This window comes from Sesamum indicum, linkage group LG7 (genome assembly GCF_000512975.1).
Source record: "Sesamum indicum cultivar Zhongzhi No. 13 linkage group LG7, S_indicum_v1.0, whole genome shotgun sequence".
Classification (NCBI taxonomy): domain Eukaryota; kingdom Viridiplantae; phylum Streptophyta; class Magnoliopsida; order Lamiales; family Pedaliaceae; genus Sesamum; species Sesamum indicum.
Genome location: NC_026151.1, coordinates 10,529,139 through 10,547,097, shown reverse-complemented (window position 1 = coordinate 10,547,097; position 17,959 = coordinate 10,529,139). Strand labels below are relative to the sequence as shown.

The 17,959-nt window shown below is 35.2% G+C and overlaps 5 protein-coding genes across 6 annotated transcripts in view; all 5 read left to right on the top strand.

The window, feature by feature from the left end:
- LOC105167009 lies at positions 1,230-3,244 on the top strand. Its single transcript, XM_011086560.2, has 2 exons — positions 1,230-2,105; positions 2,352-3,244. Exons 1-2 carry the CDS (start codon positions 1,255-1,257, stop codon positions 2,986-2,988), a joined length of 1,488 nt encoding a protein of 495 aa, XP_011084862.1. The 5' UTR covers positions 1,230-1,254; the 3' UTR covers positions 2,989-3,244.
- Positions 3,529-4,161, top strand: LOC105167008 (histone H4). Its single transcript, XM_011086559.2, has one exon. The coding sequence runs from the start codon at positions 3,671-3,673 to the stop codon at positions 3,980-3,982; it is 312 nt and encodes a 103-aa protein (XP_011084861.1). The 5' UTR covers positions 3,529-3,670; the 3' UTR covers positions 3,983-4,161.
- On the top strand, positions 5,702-12,637 carry LOC105167007. Its single transcript, XM_011086557.2, has 9 exons — positions 5,702-5,969; positions 8,130-8,327; positions 8,418-8,485; positions 9,330-9,383; positions 10,071-10,328; positions 10,412-10,474; positions 11,773-11,841; positions 11,943-11,988; positions 12,363-12,637. Exons 1-9 carry the CDS (start codon positions 5,936-5,938, stop codon positions 12,422-12,424), a joined length of 852 nt encoding a protein of 283 aa, XP_011084859.1. The 5' UTR covers positions 5,702-5,935; the 3' UTR covers positions 12,425-12,637.
- On the top strand, positions 13,071-15,690 carry LOC105167006 (PRA1 family protein B3). 2 transcript variants are annotated; one of them, XM_020695358.1, is made up of 3 exons: positions 13,071-13,957; positions 14,947-14,994; positions 15,117-15,690. In XM_020695358.1, the coding sequence occupies exon 1, from the start codon at positions 13,269-13,271 to the stop codon at positions 13,905-13,907; it is 639 nt and encodes a 212-aa protein (XP_020551017.1). In that variant the 5' UTR covers positions 13,071-13,268; the 3' UTR covers positions 13,908-13,957; positions 14,947-14,994; positions 15,117-15,690. The 2 variants fall into 2 exon arrangements, with proteins under 2 accessions (XP_020551017.1, XP_011084858.1); XM_011086556.2 differs by lacking the exon at positions 14,947-14,994.
- The window catches only part of LOC105167197 (protein RETICULATA-RELATED 6, chloroplastic), a gene marked incomplete in the record, with an annotated part of 5,332 nt that continues 4,987 nt past the window's right edge, over positions 17,615-17,959 (top strand). Inside the window, 1 exon segment of the mRNA XM_020695357.1 lies at positions 17,615-17,943. Coding sequence (XP_020551016.1) covers positions 17,736-17,943 — 208 coding nt within the window.

The following is a 17,959-nucleotide window of genomic DNA, read 5'->3' as shown; positions in this document are numbered from 1 at the left end:
TGTATATCGATATTTGCTCTTAATTGACTTAGTACTAGCTGGATTTGGCTAATTACGTGATACATGTAAAATTCATTATTATTATTATTGTTTTATTTCTTTATAAAATCAAATACAAAATTCTCCAATGTAGGAAAAATTACAAATAATGAATTAACATCTAACAAATGTATTATATATCTCATTGATCATGAACTTGTATATGATTCAAATAATTCATCAGTACTAAAATCGATTTATAAGGTCCATTATCTAATAATCCGGACAATTCTTACATGATTAGACAAAAATCAAACAATAACATTATTGTAATATAAATTCACTCTGTTTGATATTCCTGCACATACATACTTATTCCTATGGAAACCCAGCCACATTTATGGATGTTAGGAAAATCATATTTTTGATCTCATATGTTATGACTTTTTTCAATTTAATCCTATTCATTATGATTTTTTCATATTGGATTTCATAAGTTGAACTTTTTCTCAATTTTAGTTTTCACATGCAATTTTTTGTTCAATAATTAACAAAGCAGTTAGCAGTCTTACGTGCATTTCCGTACATTTTTTGTTAATTATTGAACGAAAAATGCACGTGATGATTAAAATTGAAAATTTTTTCAACTTATGAGATACAATATGAAAAATTTGTAAAAAATGAAACTAAATAAAAAACAGTTCCAACATATGGGACCAAAAAATGCAATTTTTCCACGAATTAATGTCCATCAAATATTATTTAATATTTGTTATATGACAAGCAAACTTTGACGGAAATCTTTAAAAACACACGATATCATTTATGTGACTCGTAGAATTAATTAATAATTTTTATCTTAATTATTAATCATCGCCGATAAAAATTAATTTGTTTAAAAAAAAATTATACTTATAAGGAGATATATATGAATAATAGTGAAGGGATGAAAATTCTAAACAAGAAATCAGATCCCCACACGTCTAGACCATATCAAAAAGTTGGTAGCTGGCTAGGGATGGTTGTATATGCATGCACATGCATTTTATTTCTCTAAGTTTCCAAATAATATACCCACAAAATTAACTTTATTCCTTAAAATATATTGAGATCTTTTCTTGCACATTTTCTCTAATGGTTTTTTTGCTTTATCCCTTTGATTCTTCTTATCACGATCAAGAAACATTATTCGATGCCCTAATTGTCTTTAAATAAAGAAGCATGCCTAGCTTAATTGAGCTCGAAAAGGGGAGAAATTGAAAGGTTTCAGCATTCATGGCTTTTTGTTCGTTTCTTGATTTGTTTTCTTGGATTGAACAACTCCCTCCAATCCTTCAATGGAAAACAACCTCTTTTTCATCGAGCTTGTGTCCTAGGTATTCTTCAAACCCTTCTCTCAAATTATCGATCAAGAACTTGAGCAATTCGTATTTTTCCATCTCCATTTTTGCGGATTACAATCTCCCCATCTTTCTCTGGACCTCTAAAAGCGTAGTGCTAAAGCCCACGTCCAACAAATTACTACAAGATAACGATACTCTTTCCTTCCTCATAAGTAATTTCATCGAAGATGTTCTAAACTACTCGCCAAACAAATGCCCTAATGCTCGTAAACTCCCACGTTTGTCCCTCGAACCACACAACCTTAAAGACGTCTTCAATTTCTCGTTTCTCAGTCTCACATTCCTCATTTGCATCTATGAAGCTCCCCGGGATGTACGCACATCATGCCTAAATACGTTGAAAGATCAATTTTCATGCCCCAAGTCTAGACAAGTGTCGAAGCTTCTAATGAGGCTTTTGGGGTCTAATGTTGAAGAGCTATGGATGCGTTCGATCAATCTTGCCATCACTAACTGGATTTCGGAACTTCAAGCTGCAAATTCAGCCATCAAGACTCCATCCTCGTTGTTTTCATACTCGTTTTCCACGTTAGGGTTGTGGAAAGTTCAATTGTACTGTCCGGTAATAGCAATGAACGTCGAGAAGTCTAGTGGTCCTTTGTCTGATGATCGTTTGCTCTTCTCTCTTAACTACCACCAACTAGAGGGTGTGATCCAACTGAACCACAAGGTGGTTGTTCGAGAAAAGTGGATTGAAGTCATGGTGAACATAGACAACATAAGGTAATATTGTAAGATTTGAACATGCACAAGAACCTATATGTATTATTGTATGATCGTTTTATTTTTGGTTCTTATGTTGAAAAGCGTGTTTCTAAAAGGCCTACAATTACAAGGATAGAGTCAGAATATTTAATTTTGGGCAAAATTATATTTTTGATTCTATAATTATAGGTTGTCGGCACAATTTGTGTTCTGTAACTTACCTCATTTACATATTTAGTTCCTTTTTTTTGTGATAAATTTCAGGTGTGATGTTATCAAGCTCGTGACAGATACCCTCATGAGCGAACGTGGGGCTGGAACAGCAGAAAAACACTTCCCTTCTCGAATAGCATTGCAAATCACACCAACCTTGCAGGCCAACATCATAAGCATATCAGTGAGCAAATCATCAGAGAATCCCACAAGAGAGATCAGCGTTGAAAAAGCGATCGAAGCTTCGTTCGAGCCTCCAAACACCGTAGGCCTCAACTTCTCAGCTGGAGAAACGTCGACCGTCAGCTTGAGACCGTGGAAATTCGAGCAATCCGTCTATGGAAACAGCGCGATCTTGAACTGGTTTCTGCATGATAGCGTGGACGGTAGAGAGGTTTTCTCATCGAAACCTTCGAAATTGGCTTTGATCCATCACAAGGCGTGGTTCAAGAATCGGTATACGAATGCGGATAGGGCTTTCACAAGGGAAGGAGGGGTGATTTTTGCGGGTGATGAATATGGGGAGAGTGTGTGTTGGAGGGTGGATAAGGACTGCATGGGGAGGAGCATGGAGTGGGAGATGAGGGGGTGGATTTGGTTGACGTATTGGCCTAATAAACATAGGAGTTTCTATAGTGAGACCAAGAGGTTAGAGTTTAGAGAAGTGGTTTGTCTGTCTTTGATTTAGATATGAGTGAGATGTACTCCTTTTCTATTAATTGGGGGAAAATTGTTGTCATTTGTTGTTTCAAGACTGTTGTTTATGGAATGAATTTACGTAGATAAAGAGTAGGTGTTCAAATTGCAGTTAAGGAAATTTTACTTCACATGGGTTGTCATTAAATTTAAATTGATTATATGACAACTCTAGAATATTTATTCCGTAATTCACTAAGTTTTGACTAAATTTATGTACTCATTTGAAGAGCTGTACATTTGGTTGACACTACACAAGTACATTTAGGAGATTGGTATCGCCGTATTCACAGCACAATAACGTAATTCAAATGGGCTTGGCTTAGCCCATTATTTTGTTGGGCCTAGTGTTTCCATCGTAGCTCCAAATCCAAACAAACAAATTCCACGTCATCAATCCAGCTAGTGAAGAGTATCAATTAACGTTCTTCTATTATTCAATCCAACGGATGAAAACAAATGATACCAAATCACTCGGATCGCCATCCGTGGCCGTCCGTCAAAAATCCCAAAAGCTCAAAAGGTTTCCGCCAAAACTATAAACCCTCCAAATCGCGAAGTTCAAACCACCGCCAAATCAAATATTTCCCTTTATATTAACTCGTACAGAATTTCCCCATTTCACCAACAATTCCCACTACGAATTCTTGCAGTTTCAGTCTCTCTGAGTGAAAATGTCGGGCCGTGGGAAGGGAGGCAAGGGGCTGGGCAAGGGCGGAGCAAAGCGTCACCGTAAGGTGCTCCGGGACAACATCCAGGGAATCACGAAGCCGGCGATCCGGCGTCTGGCGAGGAGAGGCGGAGTGAAGAGAATCAGCGGTCTGATATACGAGGAGACGAGGGGTGTTCTGAAGATATTCCTCGAGAATGTGATCAGAGATGCTGTGACCTACACCGAGCACGCTCGGCGCAAAACCGTCACCGCCATGGACGTCGTCTATGCTTTGAAGAGGCAGGGCCGCACCTTATATGGATTTGGTGGTTGATTTTGCAATTTCTTTTAATTTATCTCTAAATTTGGTTGTGTTAGGGGTTTTTCCTTTTGCTCTGTTTGTTGGTAGTTTGTGCATGTTGGTGAAAAATGTGTATCTTAATAGCTTTGATTAGAACATCTTTATGTTGATTTATCAGTGCGTAATCTTCGACATCTTCTTTCTGTGTTTTACACTTGAGTTCTTCCTTTGCTGGATTTATGTCTGATTTTTAAAACCGGAAATAACCACATACGTCATAATGGTTCTTCAAGCTTAAGACGAGCAGCTGGAAAAATTTGTTGAAACCAGAATTTAATGCATAAATAATTTTACAACCTTTTGAACTTGAAGCCCAAAAAGATTTGGATGCATCAATGCTTTTTATTCCCAGGCTAAATTAATTTTATGTGTTGATTCTTACATTAATATTTACAAAATTCAATTATAAGGATAATTATATTTATGTTCCTAACTTATAGTTAGTTTGCATAAATTATTCATTATTTTGAATAATTATATGATATGAGAAATAAGTAAAAATACTATTGTAAAAAAAAAAAACTAGCAAATTATGCTTCTAATATTTGGAAAAAATAAAATAAATTATATCCTTAATGATTTAGAGAGAGGGGCAATTTGCTATATTTTTTAAAACATGGAAGTAATTTGTTAAATTTATGTATATGGTTTCTTTTGACTTGTTTTTCGGGGTAAATTGCATTTTTTTTTCTCATAAACTATTGATATTAAATATTTATTTTTCTTTTAAATGGAGATAATGTTGGTACTATTTTATATTAAAAAATTCAGGAAAATATATATCTAAAACTTAATTCATTTAAATTATTACTGAAACAACTCATTAAGGAAGTTAAGAGTATTTTAATAAAAATTATATGTTTAATTACTTCAAATTAAGTAATAACTCAAAGTCTCATCTAATTAAATTTTCTTAGTGTTGTGTGGATGAAATGAAATAAGGGATAATTACATTTACACTTCTCCCTTATTATTTTTTTACGTAAATTATTTTTATTTTTTGAAAAATTATAAAATCAGCCCGCAGTTTTTAAAACTTAAAAATACCTTCTGTTGATTAAGTGAACCTTTAAAATAAATTTTTAAAGATAGACAAAAATACCTTTAGGGGTACTTTTGTAATTATCAAAAGATAGAAAGAGCATCAAAGTAATATTTATGAAAATGAATAATATGACTCAATATATTCTTTTATTATTTATACTATTTTTTAATTTATATATATATATTGTTATATCATTTTTTTTATTGAATCTCTATAAAATTGCACTTCTTAGTTATTTAATTTAATATTTTAATTATTAAAAGGTGCATTTTATATAGAGATTAAATAAAAAAATAATTTAAATTTAAATTAAAAAATAGTATAAATAATTTAAAAGGATATGGGGTTATATTAAATAAATATTATTTTGATACCTTTTTATCTTTTGATAATTATAGAAACTCTCCTAAGGGCATTTCTATATTTGAAAAATTATTTTTAAAGGTTGACTCAGGAGCATTTTTGAGTTTTAAAAACTACAAAGTTGATTTTTATAATTTTTTAGAAGATAGAAATGATTTATATAAAAAGAAAATAAATGAGGAATGTACATAAATGTAATTATCCAATGAAACAATTGGTAATTAAACATATGTTGAAATGCTGTATCGCCGAAGCCTGAATATAATTATATAGGAATGAATGAAAGGCGCGGAATAAGTCCCAAAAGCGCACGTTAGTAATCGGCAGCATAGAAAAGAGTGAGTGTGGGTGTAGCAGGCAGGTGAAGTGAAGTGAGTGTTGCGAGGGGACGGACATTTCGAAGCACGAACAAACTAATTGACGAACATATATATCCCGTTCCATATAAATCGAGGAATTCCTCTTCAGCAACTCTGATCTTTGTTGGATCTTCCCAATCTAATTGCCATTTGAGAGCCATGGAGTCCGCCGCTGTTCTCCGCTCTTGCCATTGTTAGTGCCCTTCTTCTCTCTCTATCAATATTTAGAAATTATGTGAAACTTCGTCGATTCATGTCTTAAATTATTGCTCCATGCAATGTTATTTCTTTTTTTTTTAATAATTTCCCTGTAATTAGCTACTGTATGGTCACATGCTTATGACTTACATTTGAGTAATCCTTTTCTTATGAGCTTAGCAGGGTGCGAATTGGAGAAACAATACTGGAAATGGTAATTAGGGGTTGGTAAATGATTCTACATTGTGGAAATATTTTTAGTTGGCGTTTCTTATCCTTTGATCTGGTAGGTGGGCCTGAGTGGAATCCGTTCGGTACTTTAACTACTTTAAGCAATTGAAGAACTCAATAAACATACCCCCTTAGCATTTGGAAGAAGAATTGATGAATTATCATTTGTTTTAAGTTATATAGGTTTTTTATCTATTCTTGGTGGTCTGTTCACATTGAAACCCTCGTGGTTAAGGTAACTTTTCGTCCTGCTCATAACGTGGAGTTTCGATTTCTTGGATTTGCACAAAGTACACTCAGTCAATATGCTTAGGGCCTAGTGGGTGTGTTTTTGTGTGTGTGGGGTGATTTCGTCAATGTGAAGTTGTTGTGATTTCATAAGCTCTGCGGTTGCTGCATTGATCTAAAATTTAACTTGCACTTCAAGATTAATTTTTTAAAGTCATTGTTCATCCAATATTTCTTCATTTTATCTTAATATTTCCTTCATACATAAGGCAAGATGTTTCCAATTGGGAGCTTTGTACTTGGGACCACTTCATCCTTTTCTGGTGGGCTTAGCTGGGTGCGAACTAGAGGGAATACTACTTGAGGCGCTGATTAGGGATGGTGAATGTATCTAGATTCTGGAAGTATGTGACTTGGTGTTCATTATATTATTATCTGGCAGGTCTGGATGTAAAGCTTAACTATTTTATTCACTGGACATGTTAAATAAGCATCTCACATTAGCATTTGAAGTAAGAATCAATCAATCAATCAAGTACTCTTTATGTTTGTGGAACTATATATCAATTTATTGTGTCTGATTTTGGTGGCTATTCATATTTTAATTGTGGTTGAAATAAATTTTTTGCCGCTGATACCTATGGGCCTGTGTGAAAGCAACACAAACTGACTGTTATAACTTAAACAACCCACCTTTTATTGTGGAACTTGGCAGTTATACTTAAGCCATGCGTTAGTCGGTATGATAATTGATTAAGCAAGAGTTGATAAAGTGCTCATAAAAGGAAACCAGCAAATTATAACCTCATGGCACTGTTTTGCTTTGCTTTTTCTTTTCGGTTTTGAGATTAAGTATTTCTTGTCACTTGGTAAATTACTAGGTTTATTTATAGATTGCATTTGTCCGGCTGCTGAATTCCTTTTAGCTTGCAATTAGTAATTCATTCACTAACTATGTTCTTCAAAAATCTATGTTTTATAACAGAAGAGCTGTGCAATTGTTAATAGTTCAGGGATTTCTCCAATTAAAATTAGATAGTTCTTTGGTCCTGTCTCATTTGGTTTTACAGATATAGAATAGTTGACTCAAGGTTCATGATTTTTGTTTAATAATAGTATCTTTATGATAACTCTTCCCACAGTCTACAAAAGTATATGAATTGTCTTCAAATGCCTTGGGAATTTGAGTGAAAAACTTACAGAAAAGATGTGCTTGGATTTGGATGAGCCTGTACTAAAGTACGATAGTTTCTTGGGAGATGTCTTTTCTTTAACACACACACACACACATATTTCTTTATTTATTTTTATTATCTTTGGGGTTTGGGGGGAGGGATGGAACCTAAGGCTTCAACAAGTTAAACCTGTTTTTGTTCTGAGAAGAAATTAATCCTAATAAATTCTCCAGCTCTATTTTTTCATGTTTTGTGCACAGTAACAAAATCTTAGGATAAAACATGCAAGACTATGTTCATGTTAAATGCAGAAATCCATGAAAGGAATGAAAGGACAGCATAGATTAATTCGGTCCCCTATGCTTAATGCTGATCAATGATGTTAATAGTCTATATATCTTTGTTCTACATGAATTGTCAAAAGAATTGTTATCTCAATCTTGGCTAAGTTTCACTTATCCAAACTATGAACTTCTAAGCTGTTTTGAAGTGGACATTTGATGTATTCTACTATGCTACAGATGCTTTCACCAAGGGGTCTCATTTTAGGACTGTGCTTGAAAAACCTGGTACAGTTACTATAAATTATTCAGCCTTCTCCAACCTGAGTAAATTGACTGTTTGTGGTGGTAAATTAAGTTCATCTACGAACAGACATGGCGCTATCCTTGTGTCATGCGTGAAGAATTCTGAAACTCCTGTGACATCCAAATCTAACAGTGAGTTGTTTTACTGCACTAATATTGAAGGAAAGATGTCTTCAGAACTCAACTTTTTCGTTATCATTTGTGTGTTTATTTCCAATTCAGGTGACCCCAATGGAGCTGTTCTAGAGAAGAAATCACCATCCAGTATGACTTTTCCCAATGGTTTTGAGGTATTCTTGTGATTTAATTTTTGCCTTTGTTAATTCATCTGTTTGGCTTTAAATGTCACTGCTATACAGAACTAAAGTATGCAACAGTGCTCTATAATGAAGTGCAAATGCATTATAGGCAACAACTGTATTCTGGAATCGAGACTTTGACTTTATGAGTTATAACCATGAACTGCTAAGATTGTATAAACTTAACCCACTATCTCTTTGAAGATCTATTAGGCGTTGTCAAAGAAATATCAGTGAAGCCTTTGTTTTAGATGGAGTTGAAAGATGAGAGAACTCATGCGTGTAGGTTTATTTCCAAATTGTAAGAATGCTTTTATATCCACATGCCTGCGCTCTCCCCCCCCCCCCCCCCCCCCCCCACTTATATCCACATGCCTGCGCCCCCCCCCCCCCCTCCCCCCACACACACACAACTTTCCCAGCCAAAACAACAATTTTGGTCAGTAATAAATTATTACTGCTATTAGGATTTCTCATGATTCAATTCCTTTTGTGGTGTGAAATCTGTGATTGCAGAATGGAGTGAGTCCATAAGTCACTCAAAAAGAGAATGGAAAGGTGGTTAGAGGTTGATTTGAAAGTACCTGAAGATGTGATCTGTTGCATAAACCTATGTTGCTAATGCGTTTTTGTGTTACTATTACTCTGGAAAAGATTGGTTCACTTTAAAAATTTCTTGCCTTTGCTCATTAAGTAGATCTCATGAATGAAAGAAAAAAATTGGGGGAATCCTGTAATTATAACTGTTATTCATCAGTACTTGTTTTGCATGTACCAGTTGTAGGTGAGACTTCTTCCTGATTGTGCTTCTTTGACACTTTATTTGATTTATCAGGCCTTGCTCACAGAAGTATGTGATGAGACAAAAATTGCTGAGCTTAAACTTAAGGTAAAATCTGTTTCTACGAGTTCCACAATTCATTTTGAGATAAAATTGAAGATCTCTGCATTTCTTATTCTAGGAAACGCCTTGTTCTAGAACATTAAATCTCGTTTCATGAATGCGAAACTAATTGCCATGTGAGATATCAATATTAGCAATGAACAATCTGGAAGCTTTTCCTTGAGCCATAAAAATGTATAAATTGTTTAGCTCTGTAGTAATCTGACAAAAGACAGTCTAAAGAAACGTGAGAGAAATTATTCTGGTGGGCCCGGAGTAGTGAATATATCAACAACGTGTTCAAGATATTAAGAGGCCTTTGATATTACCTATTTGACCATCAAACTCTGAAGCATTGACATCTAGTTTGTAGTTCCTGTTGTTATTGATAATTGTGGAGTAGGTTTTCTTTGTTTCAGAGGTTTATGTAAAGCAATTAAACATGCTTCAGGCATTATTTCTCCGTTAGTTAGCCTGTCCATTGTACTCACTAAATTACAAAAGGTTAAATGGTTTGTGGTTAAAAATGATTGCAACATGGCTTACTGCTCTCCTTGACAAGATATGTTTAGGTTGGTTCATGAGGCTGAAATTGATGTAATAACTTTTAGAATGCTTTGACTAGCATGTTATCATGGCATATATCTGTGTTTTTGACATTCATATTCATGCCGATGTTTTTCTATGTAACAGTTTGGAGCCTTCCAAATTCACATGAAACGGAACATTGATGGCCCACCAGTCCCTGCATCTGTTGTTCCCCAAACAACTGCACCACCTGTTCCAAGTAAACCAGCAAATGCATCAGCGCCTGCTGCCCTCTCATCCCCGCCAAAACCTTCTTCAGAAAAGGTCAGCCCATTTACAAATGTCTCCATCGAGAAGGTAGCCAAATTGGCTGCACTAGAGGCCTCTGGAGCTACTGGCTATGTTATAGTATCATCACCCACGGTATGTATTGCATGACCTGTTTGATCGATTATATATATTATGGAGCATATTTAAGTGATTCACTTCGCAACTCCTTTGCTTAGGTTGGTTCGTTCCGAAGAGCCAGGACTCTGAAAGGAAAGAAGCAACCTCCTGCATGCAAAGAGGTGCTTACATGGAATAAGTCTCCTTTCTGTAATCTCTTTTATTCGATTTCGTTTGTTCTTATTTTTTCTTTGTATTTGGTGGGAGTGCTATAGTCGCGAGGTGTGAAGGTTAGAAGAGCATAAAAGAAGTTTCTTAGGTTGACACCTTGCCTCTAAGAAATGTCTAATATTATATTTGGCCCGCCTCTTTGGTTAGGTTTTCCTGGGCCTTACGGTGTCCTATATGTAAAATTTTCTCTTATGGTCAACCATGAAATTTTACCCTTATTATTTGACTGCTACTAGTGAACTCCAGAAAGATGTTTCGTTAAATAGGATGGAAATTCTGTTGCTCAGGTAATCTATGAGTCTAGCACCTTCATGAAATGTTAATATTTTCTTTTGTGCATGATAACTTGCTTTGTAAATACTGTAAGCATTCTGTGTGACGGGTTGATGTTTTTGGGGATTGGAGAAAGATTAAGAGCGCGTTGACAAAAAACGAAGAGGGCTAAGGGGAAGGGACAGAGTCCATGCTAGCTCAGCAAAGCGTGCTTTCTGTAAAATAAAGCCAAGCTGCCAAGCCCTTTTTTAAATGCCTTCCACCCTGTCTATGACATAACTGCAAGCCAAGCTATTTCCTGCCACGATTTCTAGACCATATGTATGAAACCTTGCCAAAAGCGTCATCGCCCAATCATGTATAGGCTGTAGCAAGGCTTGAGGGAAATAGATCAGTTTGATCACATCCTTGTACACATAAATTTGACCAGATTAGGCTAGAGTCAGCCAGAACCAATAGCAATCCTGCACTCTAAACTAAAGAAAAACATAGAAAGACTTGGTCTTCTCCTAGTGGGTCAAAACCCTTTCCTATAATAGCTGATAGCATGCTATGATGGCTATAAGTTGGTCTGTCTAGCTGGAGAGGAAAGTTAAAGCTTTAGAATAGTTATAACAGTCTCCATTGCTTTGTACGATGGAGTTGTGTGTGGGTCATCCCTATGGACAATCCTGCAGAGCAGTTTGCTGGTTTCACTTTATCAGTTTGCAATGTTGTTGAGAGATCTGATTCTTAGTTTTCCTTCACTAATTTTCTTCTTGCTTTGTATATACATGATAGCACTTGCTTGTCATCAAGTCTTGTTAATTTATATCTCTCTATAACTAAATTATTCTTCTTATATCAGAAAAATAGAGCTGGGCCCTATTGCATTAATAAGGCTTACACCACTTTCTGCATATACACATAAAAATTAACTTGAGGATATAAACTAAATTTTGCAATGATTAAACCTGTTCTTTCTCTGTGCATTCAGGGTGATGTGATCAAGGAGGGACAAGTGATAGGCTTTCTGGATCAGTTTGGCACCGAACTTCCTGTCAGAGTAAGCCTTATTTTTAGATTTTTATATTTATGGCTTCCTTCATGACAACATATAATGATCTTCTCTTTTCTTTCATTACCATCCTGAAATAATCTGAGCAGTCCGGTGTGGCTGGAGAAGTCTTGAAGCTCCTTTACAATGATGGAGGTATGATGCCTTGGACATTTATTTTTCAGTTCGCATTTGATTGTGAAGTTTCCTGGAAGTTGTTTAATTTTTGGTCATGAACAATGGGATAAACCTACATCTTCATTTCAGTATGGAACAAGAAGAATGGAAGTAGTCCAACTTGCCATAGTTCCTTTGGAATTAATAGGAAACAGCTTGATTCTAATGCTTTCACGTTCCAGGCCTGCCTGTAACTTTAACTTCCATGTTCTGTTAATATCAATTACGACAACGTAAATTTAAAACATTCTGCATTTGTGAAGGAAATGATTGAGGATGCATATGAATATTTGTGTGGGCGTTAAGTTGTTCATGATGAGTTGCTTATTCTGAGTTTGGAATTAATTTTTCAGAAGCTGTGGGTTATGGAGATCCCCTCATTGCCGTCTTGCCGTCCTTCCGTGGTATCAACTAGAGTCAGTTGCTCCGATTAAGACAATTCAAATTTTCTACTTCTCATTTTCTTTGTTGATATCGTCGTCTTAATCGATGGATAAGATTTTTATTAGATCAAGTTCCAGTTAAAGAAATTTCAGTGAAGTTGGGCTTCATTTGTGGCAATTTACCTGTTTTAATACCAACATCATTTCTGTTCTTACTTATTACACCTTTAATTCCCAAGTACTAATTACTTGTCTATTCATTAGATATTAATATCAATTCATATAATTATATCATATTGATGATTATAATATAATTATGATAATTGTTATTAGTTGTTAAAATATAAATATTTGATTGATAATTATAATTAAGTGGTTTGGGAATTTACATCTAACCACCTTGAGATTTGCTTTCATTTGAAAAATAAGTCATTCGTTAGTCAAAGTTTACCGAATTTATTAATATTAACAAAAAATTGAAAAATTTTTTATATTTATTCACAATTAACTTATTATTGATTTATTATAGATTAATCAATTTTTTAATAATCAAATTATCATTATACGTCTTTACGTATTAATATATATAAAAAAATATATTTTTACTATTATAAGAATAATTTAATTTAAAAAAAATAATTTGAGCTAAAATAGACATCTAGAAAACAGAAGTAGTGAGAGTTAAAAAAAGAAAAACCAAACCCAGAAGAAGTGAGTTGTGAGGGAGAAGAAAAATAGATCTCACACGGCGTGAGTGTTGGTGCGAGAGCTCTGCTCATTGCTCAACTCCACCCTCAGACTCAGACTCAGACTCAGACTCGGAGGCCACCATACCAACCATCCCCCACTTTCTCTCTCTAAAACCAGCTACCAGCAATGGCCTCTGCCCCCACGCTCCCCATCTCCAACCCCCAATCTGAATCCCAGCCTCCCATCGCCACCCCCGCCTTCCGCGCCTTCTTGTCCCGCCTCAACGCCACCGTCCGCCACGGCCTCTCCCAGCGCCGCCCTTGGTTGGAGCTCGTCGACCGCTCCTCCTTCTCTCGTCCCGACTCACTCTCTGAAGCCGCCTCCCGCATCCGCAAGAACTTTTCTTTCTTCCGCGTCAACTACCTCTCCCTCCTCGCCCTCTCTCTCGCTCTCTCTCTCCTCTCGCACCCCTTCTCCCTCCTCGTCTTGTTATCCCTCCTCGCTGCCTGGATATTTCTCTACTTGTTCCGTCCTTCGGATCAGCCTGTTGTGATTGCGGGACGCACGTTCTCGGATCGGGAGACTTTGGGGATTTTGGTGGTGTCTACTATAGTTGTGGTGTTCCTCACCAGTGTCGGATCTGTGCTCATCTCCGCTTTGCTTGTCGGCCTGGCTGTGGTTTGCGCGCATGGGGCCTTCCGGATGCCTGAGGATTTGTTTTTGGATGATCAGGAGCCAGCTAATTCTGGGTTTCTATCGTTCCTAGGTGGCGCCGCTTCCTCCGCCGCGGCGGCGGCTGCGCCTGTTGTTGCCACGCGCGTGTGAGTTGGATCTGGCCTCGTCTTATAGTCTTTTGTGGATATCAACCCCAGAAGGTATGGTGACAGTTATGGGTTGTTGAATTTACTTGAGTTTTTCGATTGAATTGTAATAGTTTTGCTTAGATGGAAATAGGTAATTGTTACGGATTTTGGTCATGTTTGATTAGGCGTCTGCTGTCGCACATTGGGTTCAGGATCCAGAATGTAATTTCTCACTGAAAGATTCTCCAATGTTTTACCATTGTTAAGTATATGGTGGGTCTAGTTAAATTGCTGTGTTATCTTGAGTTTCGTGTTTAAGAATGGATGTTCCTTGCATCATCTGTGTGGTGGAATGCTGTGTGCAATGCACCAATTGGCGTTTGAGTAGAAGAGATTGATTTTTTCCTTCTTACGCTTATTACTGTATTGCTAAAGGCATCTGGATCTGATTTTCTTTGTACTAATTCCTTGGGGAACTTGAGTTTGGTAAATGGATTTATTACTGAAAGACAAGAATCTTGAGCTACATTCAGTTGGAAAAATAATATGTGCAAAGTAAATCATGCTTATGAACTTTATGTAGAAGTTTCGCATAGAAGATTTTCAAACCTGACCTCAGTATGAGCCTGACCTTTTGTAAATTAGCACATGAACTTTGCAAGTTGTATATTGCTTGCTATCTTTGCATTTTTTTACTATTGATTTGTTAATTGGTTGTAACAATTTAGCTCACAACAAAATCAAGAACTGAATTGCAAGTCTAATTTGAGTACCTCCGACATAAATTTGTAAGAGTAGTCGTAACAAGTGTTTGAGTTCCGTAGCTTCTCGTATACAGTTGTTGACTCTGAAGATGATACAGCAGATTTTGATTGTCTTATTTGGGTAATTTTATCTAGCTTGCTTAACTTAGCAAGAAGCACCTGGCATGATGTGAGAATATGCTGGATGATAGTATTTGTGGCCAATTGATGTTGTGGAAGTGGATATTTTATTTGTAGTTGGAAGAATCCCAGTATGATTTCTAGTTATGGTTGTGACTTGTAAGCTTTAATTTTCAGATACAAGTTCTAGGGCATGACAGATCTGAATGTTTAACATGCATCTCTGTAAGTGCTAAAACTACACGACCGTTTTAAAGATCTACATTGTTTTGTAGGTTATGTTCATGAAATATATTTGACCTTAGGCATGCCATTTATCTAATGTAAACCTCTAAGTTGATCGACAGGTGTGTCTAGGATGGTTGATGGCCATGAAGAGTTTTCACATGGGCTGGGCCACTGGTTACTCCAAGTATAGCATGCAGAAGCATGTGATTTAGTAGGTTAGATGAAACCAGGTTTTTGGTTCAAAAATTTCCTTCTTGCTTTTATTCTTAGGCAAAAGGGTAAAAGGGAAAAGAGGATCAGAAGAATGAGAGGGTCATCAGGTACAGGAGACGAATTCATTGGCTTTAGTTGGCAAAATTCAGAGTGTGAGTTGGTATTGTGATTGTGATGTGCATGATCGATGAATTAGAGCCAGTTTTATTGCTGCCCTCCAACATCAATGGGGAAGGTCTCTAGATTGGTCTTATAGAATGTGATATTTTTCTCTGCTATAGTGATCGATTTTCCTATGGTGGGCTGCACTAGTGACGGGGTGAACCGGCCCAGGTTGGGACTCATACTATACAAAGGCGTTGTAGACAGGTTAGAGAAGTGTTCAGGGGCATTTCCGGTGTATTTTGTCTCGCAAATTGATTTAATGGATTCAAAGCTATCATGCTGCAAGCAATCTAAGATGATGAGATGCAGGATCTAGAGTAGAACTTTATTTGATTGAGTTCAAGTTAATTACATAGTGAGTGTAGTTATACATGTTATATTGTTTCACAGTGACAAGTTATAAGATAAGAACTGAAGTGAGGCTGCAGTAAGTAACATTCTTTTATGCTATTAATGAGATTCTATGTATGACAAAGAAGATACATAGTCCCAAGTACTGTGAGGGACAGTGACACGAAAGGATTGAAGATGGCAGTAAGTGGGTAAATTAGAATAAGCTTTTTTATGTTGGGCATACTTACAAATATATATATATATATATATATATTTTGCTTGAAAAAATTTCAATACCCCTTAATTGTAATGGTTGTCTAACAATTAATTCAATTTGTTAGTTTTTGTTAGATTTTCATCAATTTATTGTGGTAAATTGATTAAAATATTTTTTAAAATTATAAATTATTGTTAAGTTTTCATTAATTTATTGTGGTAAACCGATTAAAATATATTTCTTAATTATAAATTTACTTATTCTTAAAAATATTTTTATGAACTAAGTTGATAATTTCTTTTTTATATGTTTTTAAATTTTTCATCCATTTTGTCTGATATAATTCTTTAATTTTTTTTTAAAAAATTACAAAAAGAAAGCAAAGTTGATGATTCAGACTGCTATTCAAAGATTATATAATTTTATTAAAAATTATGGATATTTGTAATTTTTAAAATGGAAAGGTATTTGTTATGCCAAATTTTTTGAGGGAGTTAGGTTGTAATTTATCATAGATTAAATGGCAAAGCAGTGGTTTTCTATGTTTTCATTTTCAATTTGATTGAACTAAATATGTTGGTTTCACTTCCTCAAACATACATAATTAAGGAATCCCTCAAAGTCTTAACCTACATTGTTAATTAGGATATTGTTTGCATGTTATTGTACAACTGTAATTGGAGGACATAGCAACTGTCAATATATAATCAAAATTATCAACATCACACTCACTTATTTCTTTGTTAGTAATTTCTCCATTACTTCTATTTCTGTTATTATTTCATGCATTAAATTACTTTAAAAATTATTTATTCTCTCATTGGAATTTTATGAATATTTCAAATTATTGATTTAAAAAAATCCAGTAGAACAAATATAAGATATGGATAATTATACCTCGCATTCTCTGAAGTTTGGTATAATTCACACATAAATATTTTGTGATTTAAAAATTTATAATCAGTTCCTTTGATGTTTGTTTTCGTCTAATAAACAAATTATTCAATTAGTTGAAATTTATTGAATTTACTATTATTAACAAAAAGAAATAAAAATTTATATTTACCCTCAATTGATTTATTATTGATTTATTGTAAGTCAGATCTTCGTTTTTGTTGTTGAACTACCTTTACACATCTTTTGATCTGTTGAATGTATTTAAGGAGATACATCTTTACAAAGGATAATTTGCTTATAAAAAATTTATTTGATTTGCAATAAATTATTACTAAGTCAATCAAAAATAAATATTAATTTTTATTCATTTTTTTTTTGTAATATCAACAAATTTTATAAATTTTGACTAACGAATGGATCTATTTATTAGACATGAATCAATTATTAGGAATACTAAATTTAGTTTTTTAAATTATATAGAATTTATACGTAATTATATCAAATATGAAGAGAAAAGAAAACATAATTATTTCAATAAAATGACATCATATGACTCAAAATACACGAGACTAAATATCTTGTTTAGTATGTTCATATAATAAAATTTATTATTTTTTATTATAATTATTTCAGAAAAAAAGAAAGAAAAGAAAATGAAAGGTGCAACATGGTACAAAACGCCAAAGCACATAGTGACGTTGTACCTTTCCCGCCACAAAATCAGACGGCTTAAATCCACCACTAAATTTATCCAGATATCGTCCACGTAATAAAATCACAGTATATATTAAAAAAAATAAAAATTCCAAGGCTGAAAATAGATCCAATTTTCCTATTGGTCCCCTCTCACTGTACCAACATGATGGAGCAGTAGCACCCGCTTTACTGGAAAAATAACGTCCGGGCAAAGTAAATGGAGCCCCACGCCTTCAACGTTAAACCACCGGGCTTTTATTTAATACCCAATAAGCAATGCCGCCGCCATGTCAGTATTCCGGTGCACTGCCGCCGTGGCTCCGAGTATTCTGGCGATGCACGTCCGACGAAGCGGCGAGATGTGCTCATTACCCCCTTCCTCGCCGTAGGAGCTTATGCACTCCGCTCGGCGGTGGCCAAGGCGGGCGGGAAGGCGCCGGT

Bases quoted from the DNA above. Each gene is read 5' to 3' on its own strand.
- LOC105167009 (XM_011086560.2), top strand. From the start codon at position 1,255: ATGGCTTTTTGTTCGTTTCTTGATTTGTTTTCTTGGATTGAACAACTC. The intron at 2,106-2,351 runs GTAATATTGTAA...GATAAATTTCAG, and splicing joins GTGAACATAGACAACATAAG to GTGTGATGTTATCAAGCTCG.
- LOC105167008 (XM_011086559.2), top strand. From the start codon at position 3,671: ATGTCGGGCCGTGGGAAGGGAGGCAAGGGGCTGGGCAAGGGCGGAGCA.
- LOC105167007 (XM_011086557.2), top strand. From the start codon at position 5,936: ATGGAGTCCGCCGCTGTTCTCCGCTCTTGCCATT. The intron at 8,328-8,417 runs GTGAGTTGTTTT...TTTCCAATTCAG, and splicing joins TGTGACATCCAAATCTAACA to GTGACCCCAATGGAGCTGTT. The intron at 8,486-9,329 runs GTATTCTTGTGA...TTGATTTATCAG, and splicing joins CTTTTCCCAATGGTTTTGAG to GCCTTGCTCACAGAAGTATG.
- LOC105167006 (XM_011086556.2), top strand. From the start codon at position 13,269: ATGGCCTCTGCCCCCACGCTCCCCATCTCCAACCCCCAATCTGAATCC.